Source organism: Carassius auratus, chromosome 9 (assembly GCF_003368295.1).
Source record: "Carassius auratus strain Wakin chromosome 9, ASM336829v1, whole genome shotgun sequence".
Classification (NCBI taxonomy): Eukaryota; Metazoa; Chordata; class Actinopteri; order Cypriniformes; family Cyprinidae; genus Carassius; species Carassius auratus.
In genome coordinates this window covers 28,811,111-28,825,769 of record NC_039251.1, presented here as the reverse complement: position 1 = coordinate 28,825,769, position 14,659 = coordinate 28,811,111, and the positions used below count along the sequence as shown (strand labels likewise).

Genomic DNA, 14,659 nt, shown 5'->3' with positions numbered 1-14,659 from the left:
AAATGTTGTGTGTATTTCTGAATTTTGTGTGCATTTCTGAATTTTGTATGCATTTGTGAATCTTCTGTGCTTTTTAAATTTTGTGTGTGCATTTGTGAATTTTTTGTGCATTTGTGTATCCTATGTGTGTATTTATGAATTATGTGTGTGCATGGATGAATCCTATGTGTGCATATGTGAATGCAGTGTGTGCATTTATCTTTATTGAGACTCTTTTGGCTCCATACTTAAGATATTCAGCCAATCACAATGCACTGGATAGCTGGCCAATCAGCACACACCTCGCTTTTCGGAACAATGAGCTTTGTAAAAATCTACACATTTTAGAAAGGCCAGCCATGGAGGAGCAAATATAATATACATTATGTGGAAAATAATTTGATTTTTAACCTTAAACCTCACAAACAACAATCACATTGCATTAAATTTTTTGCAATGTCATATGACCCCTTTCAGTAATAACAAAGACTATAGAATACCCAAGACGTGTCACTCGTAGTTTTGAATGGGGAAAAATGCAATGCTCTATATGGCGGCTCAATCGCAGGAAGCCCCGACTTCTGAATGAAAGAGCCAATTGCTAACTGGTAAAGTCAGTGTGTCACTGCATCTGCCGTTAGAAGCGCCTTGGTTGCTGTAGAAACAGTCAGTGTTCTGAGCGTGCACTTAGGACTGAGCATGGTGATCTAGCCTGAAATATAAGCTTTATACACTATTTGAGCATGAGGAACAACATTTATGGCATAGTTGTTGTCTTATTTCTTTGGTGACTGCAAATATGAAATTTAACTGTAAGCTTAGTGAACAGTTTTGGAAAGATTAATGTTTTCCCATTCAAACAACTGGAATTGCACTTGCATGCTCGAGAGGCATTTCAAAGATGGTCACCGAGTGAAACAACTTGCCTTAAAGGGACTAATTAGCAACAATTGGCATGACAACTGACAAATTTTGACAAATCAATTGTAATATAATCCTTCTAATTTTAATCTTTTGTATTTAAGAACTTCAATTAAAGGGTAAGTTAACCCAAATATAAAAATTATGTAATTAATGACTCACCCTCATGTCTTTCCAAACCCATGAGACCTCCGTTTATCTTTGGAACACAGTTTATGATATTTTAAATTTAGTCCGAGAGCTCTCAGTCCCTCTATTGAAACTGAATGTATGGTATACTGTTCATGTCCAGAAAGCTAAGAAAAACATCTTCAAAGTAGTCCATGTGACATCAGAGGGTCAGTCAGAATTTCATTGAGCTTCGAAAATACATTTCGGTCCAAAAATAGCAAAAACTACAACTTTATTCAGCATGGTCTTAGTCCATTGCGGTTATTTTTTTTATTTTTTATTTTATCGAGGTGCAATTGATGTCATTTTACACTAAGATTGTATATATGAAGGCGTGCACATGTTTTTCAGCCTGGTTTTTGTTCCTTACACTGCACATAATGTGACCCATCAGATATAACAATAAATAATAATAATAATAATAACAATAATAATAATACTGACAACTTAGTTTTTTTCTTTCTCCATAAAATAATAAACTAAATAAAGTGTCAGTACTTTTATTTTAAAATAAAAAGGCAGTATTAAATACAAATACAATTATTTTAAACTAAACTTAAAAATAAAATGCTAATATTCTTATTATTTTAACTTGAACTTTAAGAATTTTCAAACTGATAATCAGTATATATATATATATATATATATATATATATATACATATATATATATATATATATATATATATATACATATATATATATATATATATATATATATATATATATATATATATATATATATATATATATATATATATATATATATATATAGACACACACACACTCACCTAAAGGATTATTAGGAAAACCATACTGTGTTTGACCCCGTTTCGCCTTCAGGACAGCCTTAATTCTTCGTGGCATTGATTCAACAATATATATATATAGTAAACCACACTATGTGCACCAACACAGTCCTTTTCTTGAGTTTAATACATTTACAATGCTTTGCATGAGTAAGTGAACCAACAAAGAAAAGAAAATCTTCCAACAGTCAAGCATATTTGGTAGAGTCAAAGAATAAAAAGAAGCTAATCACAATATTTTAAAACACAACATTACATGAAATATAGTCATTTAGCAGATGCTTTTGTCCAAAGCAACTTACAAATGATGACAATGGAAGCAATCAAAATCAACAAAAAAGAAATATGTGAGTGCTATTACAAGTCTCACTTATATTAACGCAGTACACATAGCAAGTTTATTTATTTATTATATAATAGGTAAAAAGAAAACCGATTGAATAGAAAAAGAATAGAGCAGGCCTTTAATTTTATAATAAAAACAAATAGATAGAATACAAATATATTTTTAAGAAAACAAGCAGTAAATGAATAGAGTGCTAGTCTAAAAGTGACAAGTTTTTTTAAAAAAAAGAATAGAATTAGAATAGAGAGTGCTAGAGTTAGAGGGTCCAATAAAAAATGGAAAATGTGTTTTTAGTCGTTTTTCGAAGATGGCTAAGGATGCAGCTGCTCAGACTGAATGTCACTTCACCAGAAGGGAACATTTAATTCAAAAGTCAGTTAAAATGGTTTTGAGCCTTTTTCCGTGAATTATCTTACAAGGATGTTGATAAGCAGGTGCTTCCTGCCTTGTGAATAAGCACATACGACTGCATTTAAAGCTGGTGGTTAGTGATGCGCGGGTCGTCTCATAACACGCGGGCCCCCCGGGTAACCTGCAAGGTTGGGTTGGGGCGAATTAAGAAATTGGCTTTATTGCGGGGCGGGTCACTAAAAACAACTGTTTTTAAAATCCATTTATGTTGCATGGATTTAGTGGTGGAAATTTTTATTCTTTCAAGAGAGTCGTTGATTTTCAGCTCGTTCACCAAAATGATTCGATCAGATTCGTTCACTGATTCGTTCAGTGACAATTTCTTCATATTACACAAATACGCCAGCAGTTATGTGTTATGTTTTTAAGGGTTAGTTCACCAAAAAAAAAAAGAAAATTATGTCATCAATAATTCAGCCTCATGTCGTTCCAAACCCGTGAGACCTCCGTTCATCTTCAGGACACAATTTAAGATATTTTAGATTTAGTCCAGAGGCTCTCAGTCCCTCCATTGAAACTGTATGCACGGTATACTTTCCATGTCCAGAAAGGTAAGAAAAACATCTTCAAAGTAGTCCATGTGACATCAGAGGGTCAGTTAGACGGTCTTCTGTGAAATCTGGATTATTTGACATCATGAAATGACACCATGTTTTGTTGGGCTCTGAACCAGTAAAACACTCCAAAACCATACAACACTCCAATCATCATGATTCACATCAACGATTCACAATTGTATAAGTTTCTTTGCTCCCAACATGTTTGGAACTGTGGCCAGACAAAACTGTTCTTCATGTAGAATATCAATCTTCAGTACTGTCTTATTCTATGTAGATCAGACTTTTGCCATCCCATTCCAATGGTTGACTAGTCCACATTTACTCTGACTGAAGCATCGTACCCTTTGCTTTCTATATTAATTTTGGGAGACAGATAGACGGATAGTACTTTTTCACACAAGGCATTTTCTTTAGTATGTAGGATCATTATAAAATGCATATTCCAGATGTTGTTTGTTAAATTATATTGGTTATCCATGAACAATGATAAAATACCTGTTCATTTTGTATATTCTTGTAATTTATACTTTTCACAGCACTGTAAATACAAATTTTTTTTATACAGTAGCACCATTTTCAAGCTGAGGTTGTATTTCTACAAGAAATAGTGATTGCAAGATAGCTAGGCATAATCATGAAACATTCTGGCTGGTTATTTTAACATCCTGATTTCAGTTGCACTAATTTTAGCAGCTATTGCATCACACTTAGATGAGAAGTGTTTAAGCCTGCATTTACCTGTTGCACATTAAAGCTGTTTTGCACAGAACATGTTGTTGTTAGGACTACTGTAGCCTACAAACTGTCCTTTTTTTTTTTTTTTTTTTTTTCAAAATTATACATCAAGTAGTACAATGAATACAAATATTTAACAAATAATATTCTAAATGATTACAAAGCATCATAAGACAAAAACAAAAAACAAAAAAAGAACACAAACATATACAAAAACATAACGAAAAAGGGGTGTACATATATAATTAAAATAAAGAAGAGAAATGTAATTATTTGATAATGTCCATAGTTCTTATTGCTTTGCGGTTTGAAAGTCCTTTCAGTGTTTCAAAGTAAATCTTCATGTCAGCCTTAAAATGGTAGATGTTGGGTATCCTTTCAGACCATTTACATTTATGTACGTAAAACTTACCAAGTAATAAAATAAGATTTAACACAAAACTGTGATTTTTATCTGTCTCTTTTTTGTCATAATAAAAAAAAACATCCTTTTTCTCTATGTACATTTTAATTCCACTCAACATATTAAATAAATATTCCACATCAATCCAAAAAAACTTCACATACAAGCATTCAAAGAAAAGATGTAAGACAGTTTCAGTATCCTTTTTACAAAGTGTACAGGATTCTGAAAGGTCATTTTTATATCGTTTTAGGAACTCATTTGTTGGGTAAATTTTATGTATAATTTTAAAGTATATTTCAAAAACTTTATTATTAATACAGTATTTATTATTATAAGTCCAAATCAATCTCCAATTAATATTTCCAAAGTGTTCATTCCAAAAATATTTATTTCGGGGCGTAGCAGGGAAGTGAACCAAGCATCTAAAGAACTTATTATTACATTTACTATCTTTTATATCAACTCCGTTTAACAAGACCTGTTTTTTATTTATTGATTGCTTATGAGGTTCACTACTACCTCTCAAGAGTCTCAATAAACCTTCTGGAATTGCATCAAAGACAATACTATACTCCCTTGGAGTTATTGGAATCCTAAATATGTTTAAAAATTCAGTATATGTTAGTAAGTAACCCTCATTATTCATCAGTTGTGAGACCATTAGAATATCGTTTTTAATCCAATTGTCATAGAAGATTGATTTATTCTTATATTTAACAATTTTATTATTCCAAATTAACTGTTTGTGAGGGGAGAAGTTATGTTTGTATATAAGAAGCCAACATAAAAGAGCCTGTCTATGAAAATTGGATAGCTGAAAGGGGAGCTTGTTAACCTCAAACTCTATACCACCAACTTTTTCAAAAATAAGATTCGGAATGATATACCATAGTTTATCAGTATGCTTAATATAGTGTTTAATCCAGTTCAATTTGAAGATTGTATTAGAAGTATCAAAATCAAGCACATTTAAACCTCCTTGATTATAAGAATTACATAAAATATTTTTATTTAAATAGTGTGACTTGTTTTTCCATATAAAGTTGAATAATGTTGAATCAATTTTTTAATACAAGATTTTGGTGCATCTAACACCTTTGCAGGATAGACTAAACGAGACAGCCCCTCAGTTTTGGACAAAAGAACTCTACCTTTGAGTGATAAATCCCTCATGAGCCACATATCAAATCTCTTTTTGGTTTTCACTATAAGGGGTTGGAAATTTGATTGCACTCTGTCTGATTGATTTTTACAGATATTGATACCAAGGTACGTAACTTCCTCTCTAACTGGAATACCTTCAAATTCAGTTAAAGGAGTATCATTGTCTTTAAGTGGAAAAAGAGTACATTTTTTAACATTTAAAGATAATCCTGAAGCTTTAGAAAATATATTGAGACACTCTATAACTTTTTTAACCTGTGAAATGTCTTTAAAAAAAATAGCAGTATCATCAGCTAGCTGACAACATTTAATTTCTTTTTCCATAATTTTGATACCTTGAAACAAGTCATTATTTATATATAAAGCCATAGTTTGCATGACCAGAAGAAACAAGAAAGGAGCCGCCGGATCTCCTTGTTTTATGCCCCGGGAGATGCTAAATCTACGAGTAGTTCCCCATGGAAGTTTAACTGAACTATTGCAATCACTATATAAAGTTAGTATTGCCCTTTTAAAGTATTGACCAAAACCAAAAAAATCTAAAACATCAAATAAAAAATCATGTGTCACAGTATCAAAGGCTTTGTATATATCTATAAATAGAATGTAACTATTATCAGTTATTAAATCCTTATAATCGATTAGATCTAAGATTAATCGAATATTGTTACTAATATGGCGTCCTTGCATAAAACCAGACTGACTGTCATCTATTATTGTATCTAAGCATAACTTTATTCTTTGCGCAAAAATATGAGCCAGCAATTTTGCATCATTATTAATTAAAGTTATAGGCCTCCAATTGTCAAGAAGCAAACGATCCTTATTGGGTTTAGGTAACAATGTAATTAAGCCTTGACACATAGTTGGGGGAAGCCTACAGGTTTGTATAGCCTCCTTAAAAACTAATAATAAGAATTCAGAGATGTAATCTTGAAATGCTTTATAAAATTCACCTGTTAGGCCATCATTCCCTGGGGATTTATTATCTTTTAATTTACTAATGTTCTTTTTAAGTTCTTCTAGGGATATGTCTTGATCACAAATGTCCTTCTGAGTTTTATCAATACCTTGAGCCACACTTTATATACATGAGAGGAAATATGAGCTCTGACAACTGTTATGTTTGGAATATAGTTTTATATAAAAATCTTCCACAAAATTAGAAATTTTTGAGGGATCTTCAGAGATCTGATCATTAATTTTAAGTTTATATATACTGTTAACACTAACATTTCTTTTTTCTAAATTATGAAAATACTTCGTATTCCTTTCACCATGCTCTATCCATTTCCGCCTAGATCGAATAAAGGCTCCCTGTGCCAAATTTTGATAGATACTGTCCAATTCAGCTTGTAATTCAAATACAGTATTAATGTCAGCTTGTGATTGCTCGTTTTTTTTCAAAAATAGAAATGATTCCCTTGAGTATTCTATTTTGTCTCATTCTTTTTTCCTTAGATAATTCTTTTGCCCTCTCAATGGCCATATTACGAATTTGAAATTTTGTATACTCCCAATATTTTCCATATATTCTGTATTTTTTTGCTTCTATCAAATTTTCGTTGTCAAAAATGTTTTGGCTTTTTCAATGAAGCTTTTATCACTCAAAAGTATATTATTTAATTTCCAATAGTTTGGTTTATATTTTATTGATTGACCCCTTATACATATTACTAAAGTGATCATATTATGATCCGAAAATATTGAGGGCTGTATTTTGGTTTCTTCCACATTGTCTGACAACTCATTTGAAATAAGCCAGAAGTCAATCCTGGATCTCTTAGATAAATCTTTGTTAGTCCAAGTGAACTGGATTTGCTGTGGATATTTTAGTCTCCATATGTCACAACAGTTTAAATGCATGGATAGATTACTAAACTCTCCATAATTGCCTCTTAAGGATCTTTGAGGTTGGCAGTCTTTGATGGGGTCACTTATGCCTACAAACTGTCCTATTTTGATTAAATCTTTGTGTTATTACCCCCCACCTGTTCCTTAAAGGGTTAGTTCACCCAGATAGCAAAATTATGTAATTAATCACTTACCCTCATGTTGTTTCAAACCTGTAAAACCTCCGTTTATCTTTGGAACACAGTTTAAGATATTTTAGATTTAGTCCGAGAGATCTCAGTCTTTCCATTGAAGTTGTGTGTATGGTATACTGTCCAAGTCCAGAAAGGTAAGAAAAACATCATCAAAGTAGTCCATGTGACATCGAAAATACATTTTGGTCCAAAAATAGCAAAAACGACGACTTTATTCAGCATTGTCTTCTCTTCCGGGTCTGTTATGAGAGAGAGTTCAAAACAAAGCCTGGATATCCGGTTTGCGAAAGAAATATTCAGTTCAGCAAATCAGCCTAATTTCTTCTTAAATCTAGTCAAATCATAGCCAAAACTAGTTGAAACTTGTCGACACTGCTTCTGTGGAACACAAACAGAAATTGTATTTAATTTAATTTAATTTATTAATAATTCATTCAGATTTGCAAATCCATAAGGGCCGGAAATTAATGGGAACTTGTAGAAGAAATGCCACCAAAACTAACAAATTTGTGACAAAGGGTGAAAAAAATGGTCTCTGCACAAATTAACTAGGTCTATGACTGTAGCGTTCAAAATGAAATGTTAAAAGGTTCCTATTATGCTTTTTCATTTTTTCAACTTTAGTTAATCTGCTGTTTGACCATAAAAAAGATCTGCAAAGTTACAAAGCTCAAATTCCACTTGAGAATTTTATGTAACAGAAGTTACTTTTCAAAAACTAGACTCGTTTGGACTACAACACATATTTTCTGGGATTTGTGATATCACAAATACTGACGAATGGGACGAGACTTGGTTGTGCTGCACTGGAGAAGGCAACGAGTGTTATCACTATGTCAGAGACAAGCAAGCTTTCCCAAGTCAGATGAACTGGTTACAATCATCCAGGTTTAAATCGCGCTCAAATTGATTTGATTTTGACGCAAGATTTACACTGAAGCTCACAGGCTGCTATGGTAAGGGGCGTGACATTTCCCAACCAGGCAGCGAGTGCTGTCAATCACAACATACACTGGCCCAAGCGAACCAAACACAGCACATTTAGTACTTCAGAAGGTGGGGCAAAATTTGATACAGGAACTATTCGAGCAAATCAGACTGGGGAGAGAGGTGCATTTTGCATCAAATGGCGTTTTATGCATTTTATTTATTTATTTATTTATTTTTGCAGCATTGAGCATTATAACCAATCATATACCTATCTGATGAGTTTATTAACACAATAGCCAATCAGAGGCATTTAGCTGAAAACACCAGATAAACTCCCATCATAAACAATTAAGACATTAATTTAGCAGCTTCAGTAATTATAACTGGGGATTTTTTATAATTTGTGATAGATTAGATTAAGGTCATGGACTGACACGTCTGACCAAAAAATGCTTTTACATATATATTCAATTAACCATCATTAATATAAGAGCAATATTTGACAATAATGACTTTGTCATAATATTGTGGATCTATCCCTTTTTATGTATAATTGATATACAATTGTAAACTTTGTTGTTTTTTTTTAACTTTGTTGTTACAGTTTGAAGTTTGTAGTTTTCTGACTGGTTTAAGTGTTTGCTTGAATTTAATTAGGCTATTTGACTTTTAAAACAACACAGATACAATTAAACATGTAATTTAAAAAAATACCCCTAAACAGACATGTATTCATAACTGCTATCACATGCAGTTAGTAGGGACTATAAAACAGTTAGTAGAGTTTTATAAACAAATAATGTCAAATCACAATTAATCACCAGTCTGATCATCTGGATTGAAGTTCTTCATCACCCTGTAGGAAAAGTTTAGGCAAAATTAGCTTCTATGATAATGAATAAAATTGAAACACATAGTATTGTAAAACAAGAACAAGACACACCTAATCTCTTTCATCATTGGAACTCTGTAATACTTGAATCCATTCCCTAAAATTAAGAAAAAGAGGCAGCAATAGATTCACCAAGTATGCTGTTTAGTGCTGTAATGTATGACTTATCACCATAGATCAGGGTTGTCCAATTCCATCCCTGGAGGGCACAATGTTTTGCAGAATTTTGCTCCAACACACTTGCCTAGAAGTTTCTAGTGAGTCTGAAATCACCCTTTTGTGTCCAAAATCATAGTAGACGTTCAATAGCAAAAGATTCAATAGCATAATACACCACAATAATGATTACAGTACAGTATAGTATGAGTACAACCAATGTACACTCAACAGCTAGAGAATACCCATAATAGACTGTGAAGGTAATTCTGAATTCTGAATTCCCATATCACACAAGATGACAGCATCTGCAGCTGAATCATCCATCCATCTATTTTCCAACCTGTTGGTCCAATGTGGGTAGAGCGTAATGTCAAATAGATATACATTTTATTATAGATTTTTTAATATGTAAACTCGAAAAAAATTCTGGGTTACTTTGCTGTAAATTGTGTTATTTTAAGCAACACAACATAAGAACAAGGTGTCAGTCAGCTGCATCAGCAACAGTCAATTGAAATCCCTTTTGCCTTTTATAACATAAATGTTTTTTGTTCATTATTATACTGAGTTTAATTTAATTTAATGTTATAATAGGTTCTCTAATCTCAGTACTGTTTGTTTATGGGCAGGGTTTGGAGTAAGTAATTACATCTTTCAGCGAAGTTACTAGTGAAACGTGAGGCCGATTTTGTCAACACGGCGGCATGAGAATTAGTGCTATTTCTGTAAAAAGTGATTATACTAATATATGTATTACAAGCCAGAAAGTTTTTCGGGACCCGTCAGGCTTGAATCAGGTAGCAGACCTCTACAGTGCACTACTGTAAGAAATGGTTAATGAGGGTATAGAGAGTGATTTTCAATCCAGCTCTTGATTACTTTAGTTCATATGTGTTTAATTAAGGCTGGAGCTGAAAACTCTTCAGGACAGTGTCCCTCCAGGGACATGTTTGAACACCCCAGACATAGATAATGTAGGGTTTATAATGGCTCTTAATAAATCATAACAAATCATACACTACATCCATTAACATCACAGGCATTGATTAGCACTGATGAAAACACTGAGACAGCAGAGCAAATAAATACTTGAAACAGTAGAAGTAGAACTGACTTCAGGCATAATGCTTGTTAGTCTGTGCTAACCAAACTCATTAGTCCAAAATTCCAATCTTCTTAAAGGTGGGGTAAGCGATTTCTGGTAGCCAATGTTGACATTTGAAATCACCGAAACAATCATGCCCCTACCCTCAAAATAGGGTCTCGCCCTATACATACGCAACCCAGGCAGAGAGTTCTGTGGAACAAAACCAGTGTTACACGGTATCTGCACCGGACACGAGTTGCATGGCATGACAGAATACAATAGAATTCATTATAATCAGTGATGCGGTCTACATCATATACATATATATATATATATATATATATATATATATATATATATATATATATATATATATATATATATATATATATATATATATAAATGCCACCACGACTATATATATATATATAGTCTGCACTTGATGCGTGGTGGCACGACATGACAAATCCCCAACAGAAAACTGCTGCTGTGTTTTATTCATGATGTATTGACACAATTTTATAATGATTTTCAGCAGTCGCTTTGTCCGTCCAGTGTGATAGACAGACTTTAGCTGTTCCGGCACAGACAAGATGTCACTCACCTATCTAGAAGAAACAAAGCAACCTCAGCATCTGATCACAGGCCATCGGCTCACTGAGTTCTCTCTAGTGCTGGAAAGCAGATCCGATATTTACACGGGTCCTACATCTTACCTTATTGCCTTAAGCCTTCTTTTGTTCCTCAGACGTTTTTCTCTTTGTTTTTTTTATCCGCCATCTCTATCTTTCTGTCACTCGGCTTGGCTAATGTCTATCCTGTGCACTGAACGCTCTCTCCTCCACATCATGAGTAGACATGCCCCTTACTCTTTGTTTTGCTACTCGGCCCAAATCAGTTTTCTAAAGCATTTTTGAAAACTCGCTTAACCCACCTTTAACTGCACATGAAACATCAAATATATTCCAATTGACTGTGACTGTCAAACACATTGTTTATCACGGTCACATTATTTAACTTTGAGATGCGATATTAAAATGTGTAAAAACTCAAACAGACTGTGAAGAACTCAAACTCACGGTTTATGTTTCCATATGAACACAAATAGGAATACAGCACCAAGAAAAGCAGCGATGAAAACACAGAACAGACTCCAACAGACGGCGTTGGTTTCTAGGAAAGAAGTTGTCAAGTTAAAACTTCTAGAATGTTATTTGAAATGGCTGACAATAACCGTTAATACAGAAACTGGTTGTTACAGATTTACAGTAGTTATCCTAGATTATTCATGGATTGACACATCATAGTATCACAGTTTTGAATCTCCACATAGAAGTCTTTTTTAACAAATAATATTATCTGATAAAGTTTTGCATGCATACTTGTATTTTTACTGCTAAATGCTTAAATGTATAATATATATATATATATATATATATATATATATAATATAAGCAAATATATATATATACACTCACCATTATGAACATTCACATAGAGAGATCCTGTTGAACTTCCATACTGGTTTGAAGCATGACAGATGTACAAGCCATTAAAGTCAGGGGTCAGATTTGGTACAGGAAGCTTTTTACCTTCATAAAATGGATCACTTTTATTCACTCTGTTAAAACACAGATTCAAAAGATTAATAAGCAGGATCTGGTGAGTGCTGATAGAATATGACGATACTCAGGATGTACAAGGGTAAGATGTCATAACAATACATTTACTTGACATCTGTAACATATCCATTCCGCAGTCAATCACATTCAGTTCTGCCTCCATTCTGGAATGCAAGGGCCGATTTAAATGTTTCATATTGAAATTCAGGCCTAGTATCCAGTAGTAAATTCAGCTGAAACTGCCACTTCATGCTGACTTTAAGTTACATACATTTGTCATTTAATGAGTTGTATAATAATAGGATTTAGCAAATAGTAAGCATATTTGGCGTGTTGTCTTGAAGGAGGGCTCTGAGCCCCAGCTACAGGACAACACTGTAACTGGAATTTCTGAAAATCTTCACTCTGGCAGGATTTTTAAAAAAGTTTCAGTTTCAGTGACCTGAATGTGAACGAAAAGCCAAACCTCATAGAAAAAGCCTGGATTATAAAAATACCTGTTTGCATAGGTTGACTAAATGTGCCATTTTCCCAGGACACATCCTGGCCAGGATTTCTATATTTCCTAAAATATCAATGTTTTGGCTTTGTTTGCGCTGCGCAGACCATTGTTGTATGACAAAGTACCGTAAGAGCTCTAGAGAGCAGATGGCTTCTTGTGCTTTTGAACTGCTCACACGTTACTTTGATGTCATACATGATGTATGCTCAGTGCTGCTTCAAGTCGAAGACTAATATGTATACGTATTTGCATCGCTTTGACCGTTCTCTGTAGATCTCACCTTCTCACACAACACTATTGGTTGATTATGTACAATGTCTGCATGTTATTGGTCCAACAATCATTTCCTTCATTAAGTATGAAAACAGGAAACCAAACCCAAAGCCTGGATATATTTTAGGCAACATAGAAATCCTGGCCAGGACGTTTCCTGGGAAATTGGCACATTTGGTCACCCTACGTTTTCATGTGGACATGGCCTCAAACCACACTGATGGAAACATCCAGGTGTCAGGGTCCTGACACTTTAAGCCTCGGGTTGTGCATGCTCTCATCAGTGCATTTCAGTGTATTTTGAATGTGGTCTGGATCCTGACACTCCTGTCTAGCTAGGTTTTGGTAAAGGGTTAGGATCTGGAAAATCATCCGCTACACTCTTTAAAATAAATGTGCTTAAAAGTTCTTCACAGTAATGTCACAAAATAGGGTGACCAAATGTGCCATTTTCCCAGGACATGTCCTGGCCAGGATTTCTATGTTGCCTAAAATATCCAAGTTTTGGCTTTGGTTTCCTGTGTTCATACTTAATGAAGGAAATTATCATTTGAACAATAACATGCAGACATTGTACATAATCGACCAATAGTGGTGTGTGAGAAGGTGGGATCTACAGAGAACGGTCAAAGCGATGCAAATATGTATACATTTTAGTGTTCGACTTGAAGCAGCACTGAGCATACATCATGTATGACATCAAAGTAACGTGAGAGCAGTTCCAAAAGCACAAGAAGCCATATGCTCTCTAGACCTCTTACGGTAATATTGTAATACTACAATTGGTCTGCGCAGTGCAAACAAAGCCAAAACATTGATATTTTAGGCAATATAGAAATCCTGGCCAGGATGTGACCTGGAAAAATGGCACGTTTGGTCACCCTAATGTTTCCATTACCGAGTCCAATTGTAGTTGGTTGGTTCTGGGTTACTATCCACTTTACACTGGAATTCCTTAATGTTTGTTGGACTGTCAGGAATGATAACAACTGAATCTGGTGGATCTAAGTTGAAAAAGAAGAAAATAAACTTCAACATTATTTTATTATTCAATGCAATGAGGGAATGCAGAGCAAGGGGGCTTTCACACTGGCAGTTTAGTGCGGAACGGGGCACGGTTCACAAAAAAAAACAAAAATCACTAATGTGAACACAGTACCGAATCCAAGACTACATGGAGAAGGTGGTCTGAGCTCGGTTGCTCCCGAACTGTGGCATGGTTCATGTGAATGTGCAAGCAACACGGACTTGGGTGCGCACTTGTTCAGGAAGTAAAGTATCCCGCACATGCATAAAACTGTCAATATCATTGTTTCCTCAACACACAAGAGAGCCGAGGTTGATTCCACACACTCCTAAAAGTCTAAATTAAGCTAATAAAAATGTAATAATTAAAATTAATAATGGCACCAAATAACAAAAAAAATTACAACTATGCTCAGTTGCGTTGTGTTCCCCAGGCATTTTCCATGTGCGTTTGCGATGACGTAAGGTGACTGCAAACGCACCTGGGTTTGATACAACTATTGAATCTGAAAGCAGACCAATGTTGCGGGCGGCGCCGTTAACAATCACACTCGGGCCGCAGCAAACGAGCCCAGTGTAAAAACCCTCCAAGAAATGAGGAGTACATCAATAAAAAAGT

The 14,659-nt window shown here is 34.1% G+C and overlaps 1 protein-coding gene across 3 annotated transcripts in view; it reads right to left on the bottom strand.

Moving 5' to 3' along the window:
- Positions 1-3,696: 3,696 nt before the first annotated feature.
- LOC113108974 (nectin-1) overlaps positions 3,697-14,659 on the bottom strand; it is a 41,725-nt gene continuing 30,762 nt past the window's right edge. The window contains exons 4-9 of one of the 3 annotated variants that reach the window (XM_026272423.1): positions 13,913-14,018; positions 12,096-12,238; positions 11,697-11,790; positions 9,423-9,468; positions 9,291-9,335; positions 3,697-7,927 (exon numbers count right to left, since the gene is read on the bottom strand). In XM_026272423.1, coding sequence (XP_026128208.1) covers positions 9,423-9,468; positions 11,697-11,790; positions 12,096-12,238; positions 13,913-14,018 — 389 coding nt within the window. In that variant the 3' untranslated portion in view covers positions 3,697-7,927; positions 9,291-9,335. The remainder of the gene's footprint in view (positions 7,928-9,290; positions 9,336-9,422; positions 9,469-11,696; positions 11,791-12,095; positions 12,239-13,912; positions 14,019-14,659) is intronic. The other 2 variants (XM_026272422.1, XM_026272424.1) reach the window with 2 other exon arrangements.